The sequence below is a fragment of the Apodemus sylvaticus genome, chromosome 19 (assembly GCF_947179515.1).
Source record: "Apodemus sylvaticus chromosome 19, mApoSyl1.1, whole genome shotgun sequence".
In the NCBI taxonomy this organism is placed as follows: domain Eukaryota; kingdom Metazoa; phylum Chordata; class Mammalia; order Rodentia; family Muridae; genus Apodemus; species Apodemus sylvaticus.
In genome coordinates, this window is record NC_067490.1 from 26,131,043 (window position 1) to 26,154,270 (window position 23,228).

The 23,228-nt window shown below is 50.9% G+C and overlaps 1 protein-coding gene across 2 annotated transcripts in view; it reads left to right on the top strand.

Annotated features, from left to right (window-relative positions):
* Nucleotides 1–23,228, top strand: part of LOC127669881 (paladin) — a 93,154-nt gene that overhangs the window by 21,307 nt on the left and 48,619 nt on the right. For both annotated transcript variants that reach the window (XR_007974428.1, XM_052164101.1), the window contains exons 2-12: nt 9,417–9,633; nt 12,962–13,064; nt 15,097–15,276; nt 15,865–16,029; nt 17,521–17,681; nt 17,835–17,910; nt 18,694–18,845; nt 19,123–19,222; nt 19,386–19,490; nt 22,190–22,285; nt 22,648–22,776. Coding sequence is in view for 1 of the 2 variants with exons in the window: in XM_052164101.1 (XP_052020061.1) it covers nt 9,417–9,633; nt 12,962–13,064; nt 15,097–15,276; nt 15,865–16,029; nt 17,521–17,681; nt 17,835–17,910; nt 18,694–18,845; nt 19,123–19,222; nt 19,386–19,490; nt 22,190–22,285; nt 22,648–22,776 (1,484 nt within the window). In the remaining variant the exon portion in view is untranslated. The remainder of the gene's footprint in view (nt 1–9,416; nt 9,634–12,961; nt 13,065–15,096; nt 15,277–15,864; nt 16,030–17,520; nt 17,682–17,834; nt 17,911–18,693; nt 18,846–19,122; nt 19,223–19,385; nt 19,491–22,189; nt 22,286–22,647; nt 22,777–23,228) is intronic.

Sequence of the window (23,228 nt, forward strand, 5' to 3'; positions counted from 1 at the left end):
GAGATCTGTTAAGGAGGGTAACTGTGAATATGATCTGTCTTAGTTAGGGTTTTTTCCTGCTGTGAACAGACACCACGACCAAGGCTACTCTAATTAGAACATTTAATTGGGGCTGACTTACAGGTTCAGAGGTTCAGTCCATTATCATCAAGGTGGGAACGTGGCAGCATCCAGGCAGGCATGGTGCAGGAGGAGCTGAGAGTTCTACATCTGAAGGCTGCTAGCAGAATAATGACTTCCAGGCAGCTAGGAGGAGGGATCTTAGAGCCCACAGTGACACCCCTACTCTAACAGGGCCACACGTTCTAGTAGTGTCACTCCCTGGGCTGAGCATATACAAACCATCACATGGCCGGGCAGTGGTGGCGCACACCTTTAATCCTAGCACTTGGGAGGCAGAGGCAGGTGGATTTCTGAGTTTGAGGCTAGCCTGATCTACAAAGTGAGTTATAGGACAGCCAGGGCTACACAGAGAAACCCTGTCTCGAAAAAACCAAAAAAAAAAAAAAAAAAAAAAAACCACCAAAAAACCAAACCAAAACAAAAAAACAAACCGTCACATGATTCAATACCAGGTTTTGAGATTTTGTTTTGTAACTAAATTGCACAGTTCAGAACAGTGCCCGTTTTTGATGGCAGCTTTATGTCCCAGTGCCACACACACTACATGTTTGTATGATCTCACAATTGTAAGCTTTAGCTTGGAGACTCCTGTGCAGCTCCTGACAATTATTCACCTGTGTGGTCCAGAGAAGCCAAAGAGATTGGCCATCATGCTAGAGTCTCTTCTGGGGAGCGTGTCTGGGAACAGAGACTCTGTGGTTCTGCTCTGAGGTAGAGGCCAGCTCAAGGTCTGTGCATGGCTGTCAGGAAGTGTTGAACTGCCTGAAAGATTCAGCTGCCAGATGATTGACGGCTACCCATCTGTCCATCCCCTCACCATCCACACGGAAACAAAGACGGCCACAGAGAAGGCAAGGCCGACCCCAAGGTCTGACAGGAGGTCAGAGCTGAGGGACCAACCAGATGGCTTAGTGGGTAAAGGCAGCTTCTGTGGTAACGATGCCAGGGCCACTGGTGGAAGGAGAGAACCAGGCCCCACAAATTGTCTTCTGACCTCCTCAAGAGCACCATAGCAGGAGAGTGCCCCCCACTTCCCATACACACACAAAATAAAATAGATTTTAAAGAAATTTAGTTGGATGTGGTAACACACACCTTTGATTCCAGGTAGAGGTGGGCACAGAGCTCTGTGAGTTCAAGGCCAGCCTTGTCTACATAGAATTTTACAGGTTAGCCAGGCCATGGTGGCACATACTTTTAGTCCCAGCACTGGGGAGACAGAGGCAGGTGGAGTTTCAGATCAGTCTGGTCTACAGAACAAGTTCCAGGACAGCCAGGGCTACACAAAGAATACTTGTCTTGAAAAGTTAAAAAATAAAATAAAATAAAGATAGAAAGAGAGAGAGAGAGAAGGGGGGAGAGATTGATTGATTGATTGATTGATTGATTGAGTTCCAGGCCAGCCAGGGCTACATAGTGGGACCCTATCTGAATCCAACCAATCAATACTTAAAAAATAAAAGCAAGTCAAGGCTGAGAAAGAAACTATGGTGCTTCTCCAGTTCTGGGGAAACTCAGTTGAGTGTGGTTTTGCTTAGAATCTTGGGTATGGGGGAGAGAAGTGTGTGTATGTATGTGTGTGTGTGTCTGTGTGTCTGTGTCTCTCTGTGTATGATTTTATTATTTTATTTTATTCTTGTTTGAGGCAGGGTCTTATGTAGCCCAAGCTAGCTTTGAACTTGGTATGTAGCAAGGATTGTCCTGAACTCCTGATGTCCCTCCAGATGTTGGGATTCCAGGTGTGCACTACCACAGTGTTCTGTGTGGTGCTGAGGATGAACCCCAGGGCCGTGGTGTGCTAGGTGAGCGCTGCTCTCTGGCGACTTTCTAGCCCTGGAAGGGGAGATTTCAGTGCTGGACAAGGGGGTTTAGCTTCGAGGCCACGGGTTTGGGTCCCTGCAGGGTTGCTGGAATCTCGAGTGGAGCTGGAACACTGTGTACGTTGCTGCTGGCCTTCTGAGGCCCAGGTAGCCCTCAGGAAAGTGGGCAGATGGTGTCCTCATGGGTCCCCACGGGAGTCTAGGTTTCTACTGACCGTAAGAATCTCGACTGTCTTCCCCCTCTTTGATGAGGTCTCCGGCATGTTTGTTCAGGACTCGTGGGGCCTGCAGAGGGCAGAAGCCAAGGGGACAGCTGCTTCTCTGGGACCTCTGGCTCTGCTGGGTAACTGTACTGCCTACTAGCTCTATCTGGAGCAAACCAGCTTGCCCTGGGGCCTCTCTCTCCCTGATGACTGCTTCTCGCCTTTGGGGGGGAGGAACTCTCATGGCTTACGGGGGCTCCTGGAGGGACAGAGAGGCACTCGCCCTCTGAGATCCTCTGACTTTGGGAGCATCAGAGGCCAGGTTCTGCAACGGGGAAAGGGATACCTGGTTCAGAACTTCCTGGAGGCTGCAGCTGTAGGCAGAGATGACGTAATGGTAGGTTCTTGTCTGTCTCCTCCATCGCTCCCAAGACCCTGGTGTGGGACGGGTCACGTGTTCTGTGACCACCCACTGCTGTGACTCCTCCATCTCATACCCTGAGAACAGACTCCATCTACAGCACTGCCCATCCACCGGCAGGGAAGGTTGACATTGCTTTTCAAGAGAGGAAAACTTTCATTCCTGTGACCATCTGGTCTGCGGTCACTGAGGACCCAGCCTAAAAATAACAGGGCGCATTAGTCAGGATTAGATTTGTCTGTAAGTCCTAGGAAAAGGCAAATAACAGGAGTTTACACAAGATGGAAGTTTATTTCTCTACCCCTATCCAAGCTCTCAGGGCTTTGTAGATGGGGCCTGCCGTGCTGGCGCTATTCCATGGTTTCCCTCCGGGACTTGGATGGCCACGGTTCCTAGGTCGTGGCTTCACCCAACATGTCTGCTCTCATATCTGTGTCCCAGGGCACAGAATGTGAGAAAGGAGGAAAAGCTCTCATATGGAAGGGTTCTGGAAGTCAGCACGTGATGCTGCTTATATCCTGTTAGCTAGAATTTAAATTCACATGGCCCAAGTATGGACAATGAAGATCTTGGTCCTGGCTAACGTGGTGTGCTTTGGTAATCATCCCTGCCCTTCCTGGGGGAGTAAGTCATTCCGGCATTATAAAATAACTTAAAAATATTGTTTATTTGTCAGAGAGGGGAAGGGGACCATGGCACACAGCGTATCTGTGGCACTCAATGGACAACTACAAGTAGTTTCCCTTCTGTGTGGGTCCTGGGTTCAGGCTTTGGTCCTTAGGATTGGCAGCAGATATCTTCATCCACAGAGTCATCTCCTTGGCTCCAGCTGTGGACAAACTGATTGAAATGAAGGGTGATTCTAGGCCAAGAACCCAGATGTTCTTAGGGTCTTCTGGGTCTCCCAGGGATAGTTCTCAGGTCAGTCAGTGTTGCTTCTGAGGACTGAGAAGCCACATGCCCTCATGTCCCAGGGCAAGAAGGAATGCCTCCTCTAGCTGACTGAACTTAAAAGGGTTTGTTTGTTTAGATTTATTTATTTTGTTTATGGATTTTGCTTGCATGCATGCATGCATGGGGCTCCCAGAGGTCGGAAGAGGCTGTGAAGGCCTTGGAAAACTAGAGTTGCAGATGGCTGTGAGCCACCTTGTGGGTGCTGGGAACTGAACCCAGGTCCTCTGCAAGAATAGCAAGCCCTCTTAACTACTGGGCACACTCGCTCTAGCTCCTGACCGTGACCGTTTGATTCTTCCGCCTCCACTGACCATGTTTTGGGATTTCAGGTGTGTTCCACCATGGCTGCTTTATACCGTGCTGGGGTTGGGATCCAGAGCCTCATACCTCAAGATCCATAAAACCACAAAACAAAAAGTCAAAGTTAGGAAGTAGTAATGGGGCTCTGGCTGGTTCCTTCCCAACCCTCCGGAGGTTTCATTTAGTTTCCAATGGATGCTGTCCTGGTTTTGGAGGAGGAGGAGGAGGACGGAGGGAGGGAGGAAGAAGAAGGGGGAGAAGGAGGAGGAGGAGAAGGAGAAGAAGAAGAAGAACAACAACAACAACAACAACGACGACGACAACAACAACAAGAACAACAACAGGTGGGGGAAGGGAATTCAAGGGGCACATTGGCCAACTCAGGGGCGTAGGACAGACAGGACCCTCCCTTTGCTAAGCTGAGTCACCTGGGGAGTCCCTCCTTGCCCACTTCATTGTTGTTCTGGAAGGCACCACCCTTGCTGGTCACTGGAATGTCCACTGGACTGTAGCAGGGGCCTTCTGCAGGGGGATGGTCGCAGAGGGGCTCAGAACTGCAAGAATTGGTGTAGTAGAGGAGGCACCATGACCTGTGCCCAGCCTTCAAATTCATACTGTAATTAAACTTAAAAAACAAAACAAAACAAAACAAAAGTTGGGGCTGGAGAGATGGCTCAGTGGTTAAGAGCACTGACTGCTCTTCCAGAGGCCCTGAGTTCAATTCTCAGCAACCACATGGTGGCTCACAACCATCTGTAATGGGATCTGATTCCCCCTTCTGGTGTGTCTGAAGACAGCTATAGTGTACTCATGTACATGAAATAAATAATTCTTTGAAAAAGAAAAGTCATTCCTGAAGGAACCTGTCTGTGCTCCGAGTGGGAGGTTTGACAGCTGTGGACAAATATGAAGGAAAACCTGAGCTCCAACTTTGCTGTTGGTGCTGAAGAGATGTCAGTGTTCTGTGTCTGCTCAATGCAGAACACCACCCTTGGCCGGAACAGTGGCCTGCCAGGTAGGGCGGACAGCGATGGGGAGACTCTGCCCTGCTGCCGACTATGAGCTGATTTCTTTTGGGGTTAGCCTGTCCTTCTGCTCCTTCTTCTAAGGCAAGCATCTGGTCCAGACTTGGGAAAGCTGTGTGGTGGTGGAGCAATCAGGGAGGCTTCTTGCAGGAGCTGGGCATCTGTTGGGTAGAAGGTGGGGTGTGTGTTGTCAGAGCACTTCCTTCTGCCTGGTGGGAGGCCGAGCTGGCTTGTTGGCCCCTGACTGCAGGTGCTAGGTGCACAGTGCCCACTGATCTCGAAAGCTCGCTCAGTTTCCCTTGCTGGTGTCCACCGCTCGGCCTGTGTTCTGGACAATCCAGGGCGGCTCTGTCCTCCAAGGTGCCACTGAGGGCCCGTGCAGCCCTCGGCTCCTACACCCAGCTTTCTTTAAGATCCTGTTCTTGCCTTTCCTAGATGACCATGTGCTGCCTGGGGGTGACAAGACTTGGTCTTTGGGACCTGGCTTATTTCTCTTTGTATGGCATTTGGGACTCTGCTCTGCCAGTGTTGCTGAATGCATCCCCACGTAGACGTAGATTTCTAGTGTTTTGTTCCTCTGCCTGTTAGTTGTTGGGCATTAGTAAGGTTGGTCTCAGACACTGACCCTGAGTACTCAGGCCCCCGAGGTTATACAGAAGCCATCCCCCCCACATTTCTTCTCTGATAGAGTCCTTTAAGTGAAAGTGTGGAGTCACGTGACAGTCATGTGCTTCCCTTGGGAAGAAACTTTAGGACTTCTGGGCTTGGGGTGGCTTATGATTATCGTCCCAGGACTTGATGTGGGGGGAGGGGGCTGAGGTTTCCATGGGTTCCACTTGGTCTCCTTAATGAGTTCCTGGCCAGCCGGAGCTATAGAACAATAAATAAATATCAAACAAACAAAAATACAGAATGGTTTTTTTTTTTTTTGAAGTAACCACCAGCTGTGTGAGAGCCTGGGAAATCCAGTCTTTAAAAAATTGTCACTGAAGACGAATGAGTAAGATCACCTCAAGTGCTTGTTGGATGTATACAAGTCCTCATCTGTCTCACTCATTTTTTTTAAGTTTTATTTTATGTATAAGAGAACGTTTTATCTGTCTTCAGACACACCAGAAGAGGGCATCGAATTCCATTACAGGTGGTTGTGAGCCACCATGTGGTTGCTGGAAATTGAACTCAGGACCTCTGGAAGAGCAGTCTTATTCAGAGTCCTCTCTCCAGCTCTCCTCTGGCCCATCTTTAAGCAGTTCTTTGATGTGTGTAAACTTCATGACAAATTCCCAGCTGTCTGGAGAGCCACATATTGGTGCTCCCCTCCACCATTCTGGAGTTTCTGCTGTTCGCATGGCCCAGAAACAATGGCACCAACCCACCATTGAATGAGTCTGTAGACCAGAATGAGCCTTTCCTTTTGCCAGTTGAGTGCCTCAAGTATTTTGTTTTGTGTTGTTTTGAGACAGGGTTTCTCTGTGCAGCTCTGGCTATCCTGGAACTCTGTGTGGCCTTGAACTCACAGAGATCCACCTGCCTCTGCCTCAAGTGCTGGGACTGGCGTGCACCACTGCCTCCCAGCTGTTTTGTTATTCTAACACACAGCAGGTTCTTTCCATACCTAGGCTAATGGACTGCCTAAACAGCCGCGTTTCATGTCCAAGCTCCCCGGTCCACCTCCATTATGTCCCATTAGAACCTTAAGAGCCCATCCCCAGCCCTGCTGCTGTGCTGACCACTGTGCTCAGCAGTGGTATAATTACCAATACCGCCGACCTTAGCATCCTGCAGACCCTTTTGTGTATTAGGAAGAAGCTGTCTGTGGCTTCCAGCTGTCTTGGGAGGAACAGCCGCTCCCTCCCAAGTTGCAAAGCTCACTCTGGCCGGGTGGAGAGCGAGTCTTGGATGAGGGCTACTGATGAGGGCCCTTGGCTTGCTCTCTTGTCTGCACGTGGTTTCGAGGCCCATTCAGGTTTCAAAGGATGCTGCCCACCCTAGCTGCTTGTCCTGCCAGCTGTGCACATCTGTATTGTCTGTCGGCTGCCCTTAGGTGCTGCTCGTTGTCTATGAGTCTTTTTTTTTTTTAAAGATTTATTTCTATGTAAGTACACTGTAGCTGTCTTCAGACACACCAGAAGAGGGCATCAGATCTCATTACAGAGGGTTGTGAGCCACCATGTGGTTGCTGGGATTTGAACTCAGGACCTTTGGAAGAGCAGTCAGTGCCCTTAACCGCTGAGTCATCTCTCCAGCCCTGTCTATGAGTCTTAGGGAAGGTGGAGTAGAGGCAAAGGGTGGGTGGGGTGGAGCTGAGCTGTGGGAATGGGCCTGGGCTTGGCTGGTGGCAGCTGTGGCCGGCCGGCAGTGGACGCATGCCTGTTGTCCCTTTCTTGAGGCTGTTTTTATTCACATTCCTTTGGCCCAGGCTTCTGGGAGGAGGCCTGGGAACCGTTGGTGTGGAGCCTGGCAGCTGGAGAGGCTACCGGAGAGAGAGTGCTCTCTCTTTGGGCCCTCAGCTGGGGTCCACTGAGAAAGCCTGTTTTGTGAGCTACCTGCTTTCCTAGCTGGGAATCTCAAAGGTTCATTCTTTGTACCTCTGAGGGGTTGGCGGTCAAACTGTGTATCAGGAGCCCGGAAGACATGTTCTTCTACATAGGTGTGGGCAGTTCATCAGGGCTGCCTTGAGGCTGCTGGGAGTTTTCAAGGATGGCAAGGATTTCTGTATTTCTGTATGGGATAGGAATCATCAGTGGTTGGAGAAGGTTCTAGAAGGGTAGAGGAGATGGTCAGTTTCTCTCTAAATGTTCAGGAGACAGCTCTGGAGGTGGGGCCTCTGTATGTAGTGTTGGGAGGTGTGGGAGAGTGTCAGGTCTGGGGACCGCAGACTGAGTTGGCCTGCCCTTTTGCTGACACCATGACCCCGCTGCACACATCTCTGGGTGTCACTGCTGTGATGAGTAGGTGGTGTGGGGTGAGGGGCGGGGATGTGTGGTCAGGAGCAGACAGGACCCGTTATCCATGATTTGCAGTTCATAGTGGGCTAGCTCCCAAGGGTAAAAGAGTGTGGGGCGCTATCAGAATTTGCCCTCCCCCATAATAATATCTGTGCCATGTGTGATCCCAGGGCCTCTGAGTGCCTAGAAACTCCCATGATCCTCTCTGCCATGTCTGCTACTCTCCGTGTCGGACACCCAGCCTTGTTCTTAGCAGACCCTGAGCTCTGGCAAGGCCACCGCCCTCCAGCTCTTCCACTGTATCACGGATATATTCCTTTACTTGTTTTAAACAGGTTTTAACTTTAACCTCAGGCTGGTGAGACTTGTTTCCTTCCAATCCAGGACGCCCAGGGTTCTTTGGGTGAGGAAGTGCCGCCCCGTGTCCCGAAGGCCCATGATGCTGATCAGATAGATGGTAGTCTTGGTTTCTGTGGCAGCTGTTTTCTTTGAATGTTTCAGCTGATGGATACTTGCCTGGTTTGGATAAACTCATGGGTAGAGTGGTTTCCTGTGCGTCTGCTTTAGCAGAACGATGCAGAGGAGATGACCAGGGCCTCAGTGCAAGGGACACACAGGGGCCCTGCAGCCCATTACCATCTGTCTTAGTCGGGGTTTCTATTCCTGCACAAACATCATGACCAAGAAGCAAATTGGGGAGGAAAGGGTTTATTCAGTTTACACTTCCGCATTGCTGTTCATCACAAAAGGAAGTCAGGACTGGAACTTAAGCAGGCCAGGAAGCAGGAGCTGATGCAGAGGCCATGGAGGGATGTTTCTTACTGGCTTGCTTCACCTGGCTTGCTCAGCCTGCTCTCTTATAGAACCCAAGATTATCAGCCCAGGGATGACACCTCCCACAAGGGACCCTCCCCTCCTTGATCACTAATTGAGAAAATGCCCCATAGCTGGATCTCATGGAGGCACTTCCCCAACTGAAACTCCTTTCTCTGTGATAACTCCAGCCTGTGTCAAGATGACACACAAAACCAGCCAGTACACCATCCAAGCCCTCTCTACACAGTTTCATCTCCTACTCTGAGCCTGGAAGTCCTGAACCACCATGATCTCTGTGTGTGGCTGACCCTTCCTGACTGTACCCCGTGTTACCCAATGATAAATGTTCTATGGCTCAGCTGCACCTCTGTCCCTCAGCCCTTCTTCCTTTAAAAAAATGTATGTATGTCTATATATATATATTCCCTAAACCTGCTCAGGTTTATTTTTAATTTTTATTTATTTTTCTATATATGGGTATTTTGCCTGCATGCATGTGTCTTATGTGCTACTGCATGTGCCTATGGTACCTATAGAGGTCAGAAGAGGGCATCAGGTCCCCTGGTTAAACAGTTAAATATTTATGAGCTGCCATGTGGGTGCTAGGAATTGAATCTGGCTGTTCTTCCAGAGCTGCCAGTGCTCTTAACCTCTGAGCCATGTCTCCAGGCCTTCCTAGTGGCCAGGACAGCCACTCTGTGTCTGCAGCCATGGTGGGAATTGCTCCATCCGGGGTTGAGTGGCCAGGGTCCTCCAGAACTGTTTTTTTGTCTGTCCCTCTGAACTGTGTACCCTCTTACCTGCAGGTCTGGGGTCCCGAGGCCCCTGGCAGACTATGGGTACAACAGCAAGCACAGCACAGCAGACAGTCTCGGCTGGCACTTCCTTGGAGGGCCTGCAGGGCAGCAGCAACAGCATGGATGGCCAGCATTCTCTCAGCGTGCAGTCCTTCCATGCCACAAGTTTACACAACAGCAAGGCCAAGTCCATCATCCCTAACAAGGTGGCCCCTGTTGTGATCACGTGAGTATCAGAGGACACATGATCGTGTTCCCGTAAGACATGGGTGGTGTGGGGAACCTGCATGCACTTACTGTTTAGATTGCTTGCAGTTTTGCAGATTAACCTCCCCTCCCAAGTCTCACCCAGAAATTTTAAGCAGTATTTCTGGAATCACACAGTGTCTTAGTTCTTAGTTAGGGTTTCCAATGCTGTGAAGAGACACCATGACCAAGGAGAGTCTTATAAAGAACAACATTTAATTGGAGCTGGCTTACAGTTTCAGAGATTCAGTCCATTATCATCATGGCAGGAAGCGTGGCAGCATCCAGGTAGACATGGTGCTGGAGGAGCCTAGAGTTCTACATCTTGATCCAAAGGCAGCTAGGAGCAGACTGTCTTTTCTGTAGGCACCAAGGAGGAGAGTCTCTTCTGTACTGGGTGGAGCTTGATCATAGGATGTCAAAGCCCGCCCACCTACACAGTGACACACTTCCTCCAGCAAGGTCATGCCTCCTAATAGTGCCACTTCTCATGGGCCAAGCGTATTCAAACCACCACACACAGCGAGCAGGTAGCAGGGCTGGGTCTCTTCTGAGTCTCTGGGCCCATAATACTTACCCATGTTAGCTGGCATAGGATTTGCCATGTAGACAAGGCTGTCACAGGTATCCTCCCGCTTCTGCCTCCCACGTGCTGTAATTAAAGGTGTGCATCATGATACTCCATAGTAGTAGACTGTTGTCAGGCTGGAGAGCTAGGAGCTGCTCTTCTACGATCTGATTGGGACCTTTAGGAATCAGCCTTTAGGGAGCGGGGAGGCAGGTTTGTTTTGTTAGCATGCTTTTAGCCAACTGGACACATTTTAAGCATCCGGACACAGGAGGGCCGGAAGGATGGACATCTATGAGTGGATAAAGGAATGGGTCTTTCTGAGAGCTAGAGAATGGAGGGACCCTGGGTCTACCTCCTGGGGAGCTGGAGTCGTCTTCTCATCTCTGGGCCTTGTGGGAATGTAGGAAGACGTGCATGCTTTAGACAGACCATGAGTGTGGCAGAGAGCTGGGAAACGGGCCTTCTGTGTAAAGAAGCCCCTAGGTGGAGTGATTCATCAGGCTTCAGAAATTACCATAAGTTATTGTGCTTGGGATAAAAGGCAGAAGAGCGATGCCCTGCAGACGTGACTTAATGGACCCTGGAAGTCAGTCTGGGTTGCTGAGTGGTGTAGAGGCACACAGGGCTGGAGAGATGGCTCAGCAGTTAAGAGCACTGACTGCTCTTCCAAAGGTCCTGAGTTCAAATCCCAGCAACCACATGGTGGCTCCCAACCATCTGTAATGAGATCTGATGCCCTCTTCTGGTGTGTCTGAAGACAGCTACGGTGTACTTACATATAATATTAAATAGATAAATCTTAAAAAAAATTCGAGGCAGTGGTGGAATATGCCTTTAATCCCAGCTCTTGGGAGGCAGAGACAGGTGGATTTCTGAGTATGAGGCCAGCCTGGTCTACAGAGTGAGTTCCAGGACAACCAGGGCTACACAGAGAAACCCTGTCTCAAAAGACCAAATCTAACCAACCAACCATCCAAAATAACAGAAAACCAATAACAACAACAACAACAACAACAAAAAAACCCCAGAGGATGGGGGGGAAGAAAGAGAGAGAGAGATATGGAGGAGAGATAGAGAGAGAGAGAGAGAAAGAGAGAGAGAAAGAGAGAGAAAGAAAAAGAGAGAAAGAGAGAGAAAGAGAGAGAGAAAGAGAGAGAAAGAGAGAGAAGAGAGAGAGAGAGAAAGAGAGAGAGAGAGAGAGAATCTGAGAATGAAAGTTAACAGCAGTTTGGCCATTGAAGGCAACCTTGGGAAAAGCAGGTCTGGGGTCTAGGGCCTGGCTCTGCCTCCTTGGTCTCTCTCTGGGTCTTAGTTTCCTCATCACCATAAGCAGAGATGGGAGGGAAATATGGAAGCTGGTGGTGTGGCTCAGACAGTTGTTGTCCACCTGAAAATGTATATACCTCCATGGGTTGCAGAGTGTGTGAGGTAGACATGACTTTACAGGTCATCCAACTGAGGCACCAGCTTTCTGCATCTGGCAGGTCAAATCTGGCCCACTACCTGGTGATGTTAATAGTGCACTGTTTATTAGTGCACTGTTAGGCCCACCCACTTTTACTTCACCTGTGGATACCGAGTGCTTCAATGGTAGACTTGCCAGGCTGTAACAGAGCCTGCATGGTCTTCCCACAAAGCAGGAGATATTTGCTTTCAGTCTGGTGCAGGAAAGGTTAGCAGAGCCCTGATCATGGCAGATAGATCTGACAACTGAGTTAGACAGGAAAATGGGTCTCAGGGACACAGAGTGTGGGCCATTGATGTGTCAGCAGGAGCCAGGCCCCTTGCTTGTGGATCCTTTCTCCACCCCACCCATTTACCTCACTGCTTTCCTGCTGGAAGCTCTTTTGATTGGTGCCTGAGCTGCAGCAGACGGGTCTCATGCATTGGTACAGTGGCAGTGTGGCTTTGTGTCTGAGTAGCATCCTGCTTCAGTGATTGTGCCTTACCTGACTTACTGTCTACAGAAACCACCAAGAGCTTGTTTAAACAGCTGGTGTTTGATCAGTCCTATTGTGGTAATATTAAGGTCTGAAGAATTGGAACACCTGTACGCAGCCACGGCAGGGACACACCCATTACATCTTGTGGGATGAACTGCACTGAACTCTGGAATTGGAAGTGTGGGGACTGTTTCAGTCACAACCTGAGGGGTGGGTCATCCACTGGCAATGTCTCAATCAGGCTTTGGTTTAGACCACCGTAACAAAGTATTGCCCATACCGAATGTTTGAATAGAGACAGATATTCACCTCTCGTTTGGGTGTCCAAGCTGGTATGGCAGCCTGCAACCACCCAGGCTCCCCTAGTATCTTGCTTCAATTAAATCAGCAGGTGCCTCTGTCTTTTGGGAGGGCTAATCTACCTCTTCCAGGGACAGGGTAAGGCAAAAGACAGACTAGAAGGCTTTACCTTTAGGAGTGGCCTAGAATTTGCCCCTCCTCACTCCCTCTCATATCATTGGCTAGAGATTAATAACAGGACCAATGCTAACTGCAAGGGAGGCTGGCAAATATAATAGCTGCAAGGGAGACTGGCAAATATACTAGCAGCAAGGGAGATGGGAAATGTAGTTTGCAGTGGAATAGCCTAGGTCTTAGTCGTCTCAGCTCTGGTGTTCTGTGTATGAGAATGAAGGGGCAGCTGTGTGGGTCAGGGTCAGATGGCCTTGCTGTGTTTTCTGGTCACAGTGTAAGGGAGCAACAGAGGTTGTCTGACTCCAGTTTTCACTCTGCAGGTACAACTGCAAGGAGGAGTTCCAGATCCACGATGAGCTGCTCAAGGCCCATTACAGGATGGGCCGGCTCTCAGATGCCACTCCCGAGCACTACCTGGTGCAGGTGAGGGCAGTTCCACCCCCGCCCTTCTCTGCCTTTTCTCCACTTCCATCTTCTCCCACTCTATTTTTGTCTCTCAATCCTTCTTTGAACTTCAGGGCATTTTTTGCATATGCTAGGCAAGCATTCTACACTGAGCCATGTCCCCAGTCCCTCACTGATAGTGCTAGGCAATTAAGTACTGCTGAGCCATGCCACAGCCTCTCAGTTCTTCTTAACCACCCTTTGGTTGCAGAGTGTGTGAGGTTGAGAGGACCTTACAGGTCATCCAGTTGAGGCACCAGATGACTGCATTCTGCAGGTCAGATCTGCCCCAACACCTGTCGATATCAAGTTTTATTGGTCCACTGTTAGGTGCATCCACTTGGACATCAGCTGCTGCTGCCTAGTGTTTAGATAGCAGAACCTCCAGGGTGTAACAGAGTTCGCATGGCCTGCCCACAAAGCAGTATGTTTGCTTTCAATCACTTGCAGGAAAGGTTTTCAGATATGTGTCAAATTTGAGTTAGACAGAAAAATGGGTTTCAGGGATGTGTACAAGGTGAACCACCATGATATGTCACCAGGAGCCAGGCTCCATATATCCCACGCTCCCCTCTCCCTTAGGAATCCTGGCCCCAGACTCTTGCTTCTGCTCTCCATCCCAGTCCTGTCTAGTATTCTCCATCTTCTTCAAGAGCAGCAATTTTCAGCCTTCTGAACACTGTGATCCTTTACGACGGTTCCTCAGTGCTGACCCCCATCATAAAATTATTTGCATTGCTACTTTATAACCATAATTTCACTGCAGTTATGTACTGCAATATAAATCTATATGGAGATAGAGATTTGCCAAAGGGGTCATGACCCACAGGTTGAAAATTGTTGTTTTAGACTCTAAAAGCATCTAAACCCCCAAAGTTTAGAGCTTCAGACTTCATTTGGCTTAGCTTCATTTTGTTTCTTTAACCCCCATTCCATGTCTCGTAGAAGGTCAAAAGGTCACAGACCTGCGGTTTTTAAATCTGTGTTGTTTGCTACTGCTGTCCTATGAATGCTGGTGAGAACCATGCAGCAATGACGAGGCCTTGGATGAGTGACTGGCTGGTTGTGTGACAGTCATTGTGCGGATTTCTGGCTTATCTGGGAGTACAGGTCTCACTCCTTGTCTGTCAGGCAAGGGTCACAGGGGACTAATTACCCAGAGTTCTGGTTTGCTCAGGAATGAACTCTTGACCAGCCAGTATTCTGGTCCCCCCAATGTTTGTCACTGTCATTTCACCCAAGTCTGGAGTCCTTGGGACTAGTGGGTATAAAGGGAATTGTAAATTCTAGAGAGCTTGTATAAAAGACACACAGTCAGGTGTTTTAATTATTAGCTGTAAGCGTAGACTGAGCAGGTTTGGAGCTGTTCTAACTTACATCAGAGCCACTTGTCCCTTGTTACTTGTGTTTCTCCTGGTCCATCTCCTCCAATGGCGGTCTCCTCCTCTCTCCTCCATGTTCTTTCTCCTCCTTCTCTTCCTGTGATAACCAGCCAAGTAACTGAAAACCCACCTACCTTTATCTATCGCCCAATCGTAGGCTTATATTGCCCAGTTAACTTGGAGAGCAAATTTTACATAACAGGCTGGATGAGTATCTGCTCTATCTTGGAGCAGCCAGATTTTGGGGTACAGAATTTAGCATTTGGATACAAGCAGCACCAGACCAACCCCCTACTGTTGGGGCCCAGGAAGGAATTGCCTAATTATCAATCTAGACATGACCTTCGTTCTAAGAGCCTAGCTTTTGCTACAGTTCCAATATCTGTTCTCTTCAAGGCCTGGCTGGCCCCAAGGCCACCTTTTATATGAAGATTTCTCTGGTTCTCCTGAACTCAACACTGTTGCCATCACAGATGTCTGTTCCATGAACCTGCAAGCACCTTCAGGGTGGGACTGAGTCTGCAGCCTTACCCCCGTTCTTGCCTCTCTGTTCCCTAGAGCCCAGGACATATTTCTGTCTGAGGAGAAACCCTTGAGTCCCTGATTGATCTGCTGTGGTTCTCTGTCAGGGTCGTTATTTCCTGGTGCGTGACGTCACCAAGAAGATGGACACACTGGGCACCTTGGAGAGCTGTGGGGCTCACAACTTCCGGCAGGTGCGAGGCGGGCTTCCTGTGTTTGGCATGGGACAGCCCAGCCTCTTGGGGTTCAGGAGAGTCCTGCAGAAACTCCAGAAGGATGGGTTCAAGGTGAGCTTCCCAAGGAGGCTGGCCCTCCATGGTGTGATTGGCAACTCCAAAGCTCTGGGGTGGTTCACCTTGGGCTCTGGGGAAGGGGAGTGTGTCTTGGGCTCAGCCTGGAACTTCAGAACAGAAACTGCAGAGTGTGTAGTGCATTGCTTTGTTGGGGGGGTATACAAGGTCTGAAGCCTCTGGTCTACCTCATTCTTGAGAGGTCAAAGGGACTGAGAGGTGACAAGGGAGCTACTTCCCAACTCCTCTGGGGACTGCCACACGATGGGCTAGCTCAGTCTTTCTTTAACTGGTCTTTATATCAGTCAACTGATTGACCCAGGATTCTGCTAGGTATTGAGGGCCCATGGAAAGGACCAGAACGACTCTGCCTGGGTGATGTGTAGTCCACCAGAGAGAAAAGGCAGATCTACTGGCATGCTACTTGTTAATACGCATGTTAGTGTCATACTTGTGAAGATAGTTACCTGAGAGGAGAATGGGTGGTGCACCCTCACTCTGGATGAGGGAGGCACTATCTGGGCTAAGGCCTAGAGGTGGGACACGTGTCTGTGCAGGACAGGGGTAATGGCTTCTTTTTGCCAGGAATGCATCATCTTCTGTTTGCGGGAAGAGCCTGTGCTGTTCTTGCGTGCTGAAGAGGACTTTGTGTCCTACACACCTCGAGACAAGGAGAGCCTTCATGAGAACCTCAGGGACCCTGGGCCAGGAGTGAAGGCTGAACATCTGGAGCTGGCCATCCGGAAAGAGGTGAGGGCCTGTGAGTGGCGACTGAGAGCATCTCTCCCTAACCTGACCTCAGATATCTGAGCCAAGACTCCAGCCTGCAGCCCAGTTCTCCAGACATGCCCCTGAATCCATTCTGGGGGTGGGAGCTACTCAGTCTTCCTGGCTCAGTCTCCCTAGCTTTTGTGCCCTGCTGGGGTGTGTGGCTGGTTGCAAACGTGACTCCTCCATCCCAGTTAATCTGTTTCAGTCCCTCTCCCATGCTGTTTCTCCTTCGCTCCTCAGTCCTGGTTTTGGAAGGGTGAGAAGAGACCTAGCGGAGGAGACTGTCTTAACTAGGGTTTCTATTGCTGTGAAGAGATATCATGACCATGGCAAGTCTTAAAAAGGACATTTAATTGGGGCTGGCTTACAGTTTTCAGAGGCTCAGTCCTTCATCATCATGGTGGGAAGCAAGGCAGCGTCCAGGCTGACACGGTACAGGAGAAGGAGATCTACATCTTCATCTGCAGGCAGCAGCAGGATAGTACGTGCCACACTAGGTGACATAACTTGAGCATATGTGAGCTCAAAGCCCGCCCCTACAGTGACACACTTCCTCCAAGGCCACACCTCCTAATAGTGGTCACTGCCTATGGCTAAGCATGAGTCTATGAAGGTCATAACCAGTCAAACCACCATGGAGACTGTCTTAATTAGGGTCTTACTGCTGTGAACAGACACCATGACCAAGGCCAGTCTTATAAAGGACAATATTAATTAGGGCTGGCTTTTGTGTTCAGAGGTTCAGGTTACCATCAAGGTGGGAGCATGGCAGCATCCAGGCAGGCATGGTGCAGGAGGAGCTGAGAGTTCTACATCTTCATCTGAAGGTGCTAGGAGGAGACTGGCTTGCAGGTAGCTAGCATGAGGGTCTTAAAGCCCTCACCCACAGTGACACAGCTACTCTGAACAGGGCCACACCTGGGCCAAGCATATCCAAGCCATTACAGAGACCCATGACTGAAGTTTGGCTGCTCACTTTTCCAGTGGGGCCCTGAGGAGTCAAGTGTGCTGGGCCTGTTTCTGAGATTCTGGGACTTCTGAGCGAGCGACTCACCACAGAGCTGTGTGAATGGAATTCTTGGTCACAGTGCTTCAGACACAGATGCATGAGGGAAGGCCCAGGCCTTGCTGGGGACCAGCCTCTCTCTACCTCTGTCATGTCTGCTTCAGCTGGCCCAGCCTCACCCTGCCCTTGGCATTCAGAGGCCTTCTTAGTGCATTTCCGCTGATCACTGGGCAGAGCCCTCCGGCTGACCTCCATCGTGGTCCTGATTGGCCCATGTGGGTCTGGTTGCTCTCAGGTCTGATGTGTGCAGGCAGCGCAGATCCCCTAGGCCTTGTAGTTCTCTCAGAGGAAAAGACGTGTATGTGTAGCGTCTGTGAGTCCGGGTCGCCAGAGCTTGTCAGGGATAATCAGGGAGACTGTGGAAGTTCAGGTCAGATGCCTCTAACCCCTGCATCTCCCTGTAGATCCATGACTTTGCCCAACTGAGAGAGAACGTGTACCACGTGTACCACAACACGGAGGACCTGCGCGGGGAGCCGCACACCGTGGCCATCCGAGGTGAGGATGATGTGCACGTGACCGAGGAGGTGTTTAAGCGGCCGCTGTTCCTGCAGCCCACCTACAGGTACCCGGAGCTCATGTCCTCTCGGGGCTGCCTCTCCAGCTGCTACCTCAGTTTCCCCCATCTGCGCACATCAGGCCTGTGCTTGGGAATGAGGCCTTGAGCTGCGACTCAGGGTCGCTGCCCGGCTCACGGGCTGCCTTCTTGTCCTGGCAGATTCTACCGTCTCCCCTTGCCAGAGCAAGGGGCACCCCCGGAAGCCCAGTTTGATGCCTTTGTCAGCGTTCTTCGGGTGAGTGGGACTGAGGCGGGGTCTGGGAGTGGCGGGTAGGAAGAGGTGCTGGTGGTTGATCTCCATGGAGATGCTCAGGGTGGGTGTGGCCTCTGGCCATCTGTGGAAAGTTCCATGCGTGCTTTATATGGGGTCCAGTATGTCGGGGTGTAGGGTTGTGTCTATGTCCTTATGTGCATATATGCACTCTACTGCAGTGTGTCGGTGTGTGCACCTGTGTACACGGGTACACAAGCTGCAATTCTGTCATGCTCGAGCACAGCGCTAATGTCTGGAGGACTCTGTTCTAGCTATGGCTTGGCTGCACACACTCGCCGTGTGGTGTTGGAGACTTTCTCCTCTCTAGACCTCTCCTTCCTCCCTTCTTCAGTCAGACTTGAGATTTTTGTCCCAGAGATCTGTTTGCTGATATTTACTGGGTTTCAGGGGATGGCGGCTTTCTGTCCTAACCCATTTTGGGACAGTGCCTTAATTTGTATTTATAATGGGGAGGAGTCAGGTCAGTGTAGGGCCTGGGACCCTCTGTGTAGCTTCTCCTCCAGACCCCATGCCGTTCCTGGCCTGTTCTCTGAGTTCCCCTGGGTTCCTGCCCTGGGTGGGAGCATCGGATGGGTCAGATCTGGCTGTGAGCTTGACATCAGAGGCCTTGCTGTGTGTCTGACCCCAGCTTGCTGCGTGTCTGACCCCAGCTTGCTGCAGATGTCATGAGTGTGACTGGGGGCCTCCACTGGAGGGTTTTCCCATACACTGTTGTCTGATGGTCTTTCGCCTTCCCTTCTGCAGGAGACCCCCAGCCTTCTGCCGCTCAGAGATAACCACGGGCCTCCCCCTGCCCTCTTGTTCAGCTGCCAGTCAGGTGTGGGTAGGACCAACCTGGGCATGGTCCTGGGTACCCTCGTGATGTTCCACCACAGTAGAACCACCCCCCAGCTAGAGTGAGTGGCCGGGGTTCCCGCCAGTGGAGGGGTTGGAGGGACAGGAAGAGGAGAGGGTGGAGCTGCCTCTGCGGTCATGGGACCCCATCCAGCATCTTTGTATTGTTTGTCACTGGTTGGTTGGGTGTGCTGGAGAGAGGCCACTGGACCCTTCTGGGTCTCCATTTCCCTCAGTAAAAATCAGCAGTAATCTGAAGCCTCCCAATGGCTGATGGGTGGCCTCGGGCTGTGTAGAGCTCCTGATTACACTCCCTGATTGATTCTCTCACCTTGTCAGGACTGCCTCCCTGCTGACCAAACCCCTGCCCGTGGAGCAGTTTCAGGTGGTCCAGGGATTCATCTGCAAGGTGCCCCAGGGGAAGAAAATGGTGGAGGAGGTGAGTTAGGGGCCGGGTCATCAAGGGTTGGAATGGGAAGGTTGCTTCTATTACTGGTGTGTGTGTGTGTGTGTGTGTGGTGTTTCTTCCTCTCTACACATCTTCTCTCTGAAAGTTCTCCTCTTTGTCTCTCCCATTCCCTATCCCCATGCTGTGGTCCTAGGTGGATCGAGCCATCAGTGCCTGTGCAGAGTTGCATGACCTGAAGGAAGAGGTTCTTAAGAACCAGAGGAAGCTGGAGGGCTTCAGGCCAGAGAGCCGGGAGCAGGTGAGGCCGGGAGGAGCATGCCGGAATCTGCTTGGGACTGTGGGTTTTCAGCTTGATGGCTTCTCTCTCAGTACAGTAGTTTCTGGAGGAGGGTGGGGTGGAGGATGAGGGTCGGGCAGCTGGAGCAGTGGGAAGGAAGGATGAGGAAGAGGGAAGTTTATTTTTTCTGAGCAGGTCCCTTGGCTGCAGAATAAACAGGACGGACAGAGGGGCCTGCTGAGACCTCTGCACTCACACGTTTTCCCGGAATCTCCCATTAATCAGCTTCACGTCAGGATAATGAGAAACCTAAGAGTGTGAGAATCAGCTTGTAAAAAAGCAATGGCTAGTCCAGGGTGATACAGGCTTATAAACCCCACGCAACTGCAGAGGCAGGGGGACTGTGGCTTCTGGGGTAGCCTGGGCTGCTTGCTGTGTTTGAGGTCAGCAAGGAGAGAAATAATAGGGAGGGAGGGAGGGAGGGAGAGAGGGATTGAGGGAAGGAGTAGAGAGTCCTGTTCCCACCCCCACCCCCATTGGAGGTGCCGGTGGGGTCAGCACATCACTGCGGGCACATGTTTTGGGATGGCACTTCTCATGGAGTGGACAGAGGACCAAAAGACAGGAAGAGGCAGCCGGCATCCTGCAGTTTAGAACACGTCTCCAGTGATCCAAGTGTTCCCTGTTTGGCCCTGCCTCTTAAGGAACCTGTCACCTTCCGACAGTGTCACCCCAGGACACAGCCTTTAATTCAGAGATCTCTGGGGGCCTCCCAGGATTCACACAGGAGCTCTTCCTGCGAGGGAATCTCTGGAGTTTCCACGGGAAGGGCAGACTTGGTCCATTGCACAGCTTCAGGAAGAAGATTGTGCTGGCTCGCAGCTCCTGTCTTGAGCTCTGTGGAGAAGCCGGTGCTGACAGTGCTTGTGTGTGGTGTGTGGTGTGTGGTGTGTGTGAGACTCAAAGCCCTGACCACCTTCAGTTTGTTTAACACTTACAAAAAGCAAGTCCCCGAGAGCTGAGTTCCACTGTGGGAAAACAGAAACCAGAGACAGGCAATGTGATGCCACCTCGTGAGCACGCGGGCTTCTCTTCAGCCATTGTGATTCTTGTGTAGCCATCCCGCTTCTAGTGTTAGAGTGAATTCCTGGAGTTTGTCATTGAGAAGAGTTTTTGATGTCTTTGTCACTTTAACCCGTGGCCAGGTCAACCTGCCTGGGCCTGGCGAGTCAGACTTGGAGTCCCGACCCAGCTGCCTGGTCACCGTCTGGTAGTGTCCCTTACGGAGACGAGGACTTCTGCTGTGTGGATTGCCTGCATTGTCCTGTTTGTGAAGTGGGACACTCGATGATAAGTAGCTGTAGGGCTGGTGGGGGTCAAGTGAGGGAAGATGCTTGGGACACTGAGAAGAGGGCTGAGTGTCACCTGCTGCTGTCACCAGGCAGGCCCCAGTTGTTGACACATGAGCTGCTTCAGGACCCTGTACTGTCATGGCGTCTGTCTGGAGACACTTCATCTCGCCTTATCTGGAATCCTCTCTTGCATCTGCAGCGGGGTCATCAAGGCGCAGGGTTATCCCCTAGTCTAGACCAGGGGTCAGAGGCCACCAGAGCAGTGCCCAGGGCTCATGCTGAATCTTTGTTTCTCTGGCACCATCTTGTGGTTGTCTCATGTGTTGCTGGCAGAGCTGTCAGGCTGATATGGCAACACAGAGGTGTGTGTTAGTGTGTGTGTGTGTCTGTGTGTATATCTCTGTGTGTGTATGTATGTTTATGTGTGTATATTGTGTATATGTTGCATGTATGTCTGCATATGATGTGTATATGTATATATGTATATGTGTGTATATGTGTGTGTATATGTTGTGCATATATATATTGTGGGTGTGTGTGCATATGATGTGTGTGTATGTGTGTGTCTCTGTGTATATGTGTATGTGTCTCTGTGTGTATGTGTGTATGTATCTGTGTGTATGTGTATGTATGTATGTATGTATGTTTATGCGTATGTATATGTGTCTGTATGTGTGTATGTATATATGTGTGGGTATATGTTGTGTGTATGTGTATATATGATGGGTGTGTATGTATCTGTGTGTATATGTGTGTATGTTTGTGTATATGTGTGTGTATGATGTGTGTGTATGTGTATATTTGTGTGTATGTGTGTGTGTGTGTGTGTGTGTCTGTGTGTCTGTGTATCTGTGTTCCTGGATCTTAAAGGAGGGCCACCCTCAAGAAAGGGAAAGGAACCAGGTGGTGTTCCCACACACTTTTAATCCCTAGATTAAGATACTAGAGATACAGAGAGGCAGGCAGATCTCTGAGTTCAAGGCCATCCTGGTCTACAGAGCTAGTTCCAGGACAGCCAGGGCTACACAGAGAAACCCTGCTTCAAGAAAGTAAAAATTCAACACAGAGGAAATGGAACATAATGAGGTAGTTGTCCTGTTTTCTTCTCACGCTGTCCCTGTCCCAGGACTCGGAACTGGAGAGGCAGCATCTGTCTGAGAGCCACGCATGCCCTGTGTGGTCACCACAGGGTTCCATATTACTCATGAGTTACTGCAAAGGGGATAGAACATGGAAGAACTTCCAGCCTGGCAGAACTGTCTTGGAGCTGGAGGGCGTGCCTTCTGGGAGTCTCCACTCTTCTAGACACAGCTAGGGGGCAGCCCCATGTCTAACACCCATTTCTCCCTTCCCCCTCCCTGTCCTCAGGAGTGTGGCAGTCAGCATGCTGTCCAGCAGAGGGCGCTGTGGAGTCTGGAGCTGTACTTCTATCTGATCCTATTTAACTACTATCTGCATGAACAGGTGGGGCTGAGGGAGGGCTACCCCAGCCACTGGCACCCCACGGGGCAGGGAATAGAGGGAGACTGTGTGTGTGTGTGTGTGTGTGTGTTGGTTGCTGAGAAAGGCTGGGAGGGCCAAGAACAGGTCCAGGTGCCTGTTGTTTCTGCCCCGCCCCCATTTCCGCTCTGCCACAACCCCAACCCAGGCCTGGGCTCAGAATCTCAGTCAGGGCAAAAAACATCCTGCTCCTCCATCTCCTACTCGTTCTCCCCTGAGTCCCAATGCTACCTTTCAGGGCTCCCTTCTGTACAGGGCTAGGCAGGGAGGGCTCAGGGTGGCCCCACACTCCTCAATGCCCCGTCTCTCTCGGCCTCGGGCTGCAGCACCCCCTGGCCTTTGCCCTCAGTTTCAGTCGATGGCTGTGCACCCATCCTGAGCTGTATCGTCTGCTGGTGGCGCTGAATTCAGTGGGGCCCTTGGTTCCCGGGGACCTCATCGCCAAGGGCTCCCTGGTGAGTAGCTGAGTATCTGTGGAGTGGGCCGGGTTGGCTGGCCACTGGCAACAGGGAATTCTTGATTTCTGTAGTGCTGGGGAGGTGTTGCCGGGGTCGGGAGGGGGGGGAGGGCAGTAGGTAGGGGAGGGTGTGGCAGGCTTCTCCTGTGGGCACAATGTCCCAGGCTCTGGCTGCTGTCCTGGTACCTTTTCCTCAGTCTCAAAGCCCAGAGCTTTGACACAGTCAGACTGGACCTTAGGACATCTGAGCTGGAGCCTCTCTGGAGGCCGTGCACCACCACGTCCTTGCCAGGGCGTCGGTGAGGCTGCAGGGTCCCGCCATATATACCCTGTACCCAGTAGGACACCGTTTCTCTGCCAGCCCGATCCCACACTTCCCTCTGAGACCCCGTTGGATATGGTGCCCACCACCGACTATGGCAGGTGACCGTGGGCTTCTGATTGTGTGTC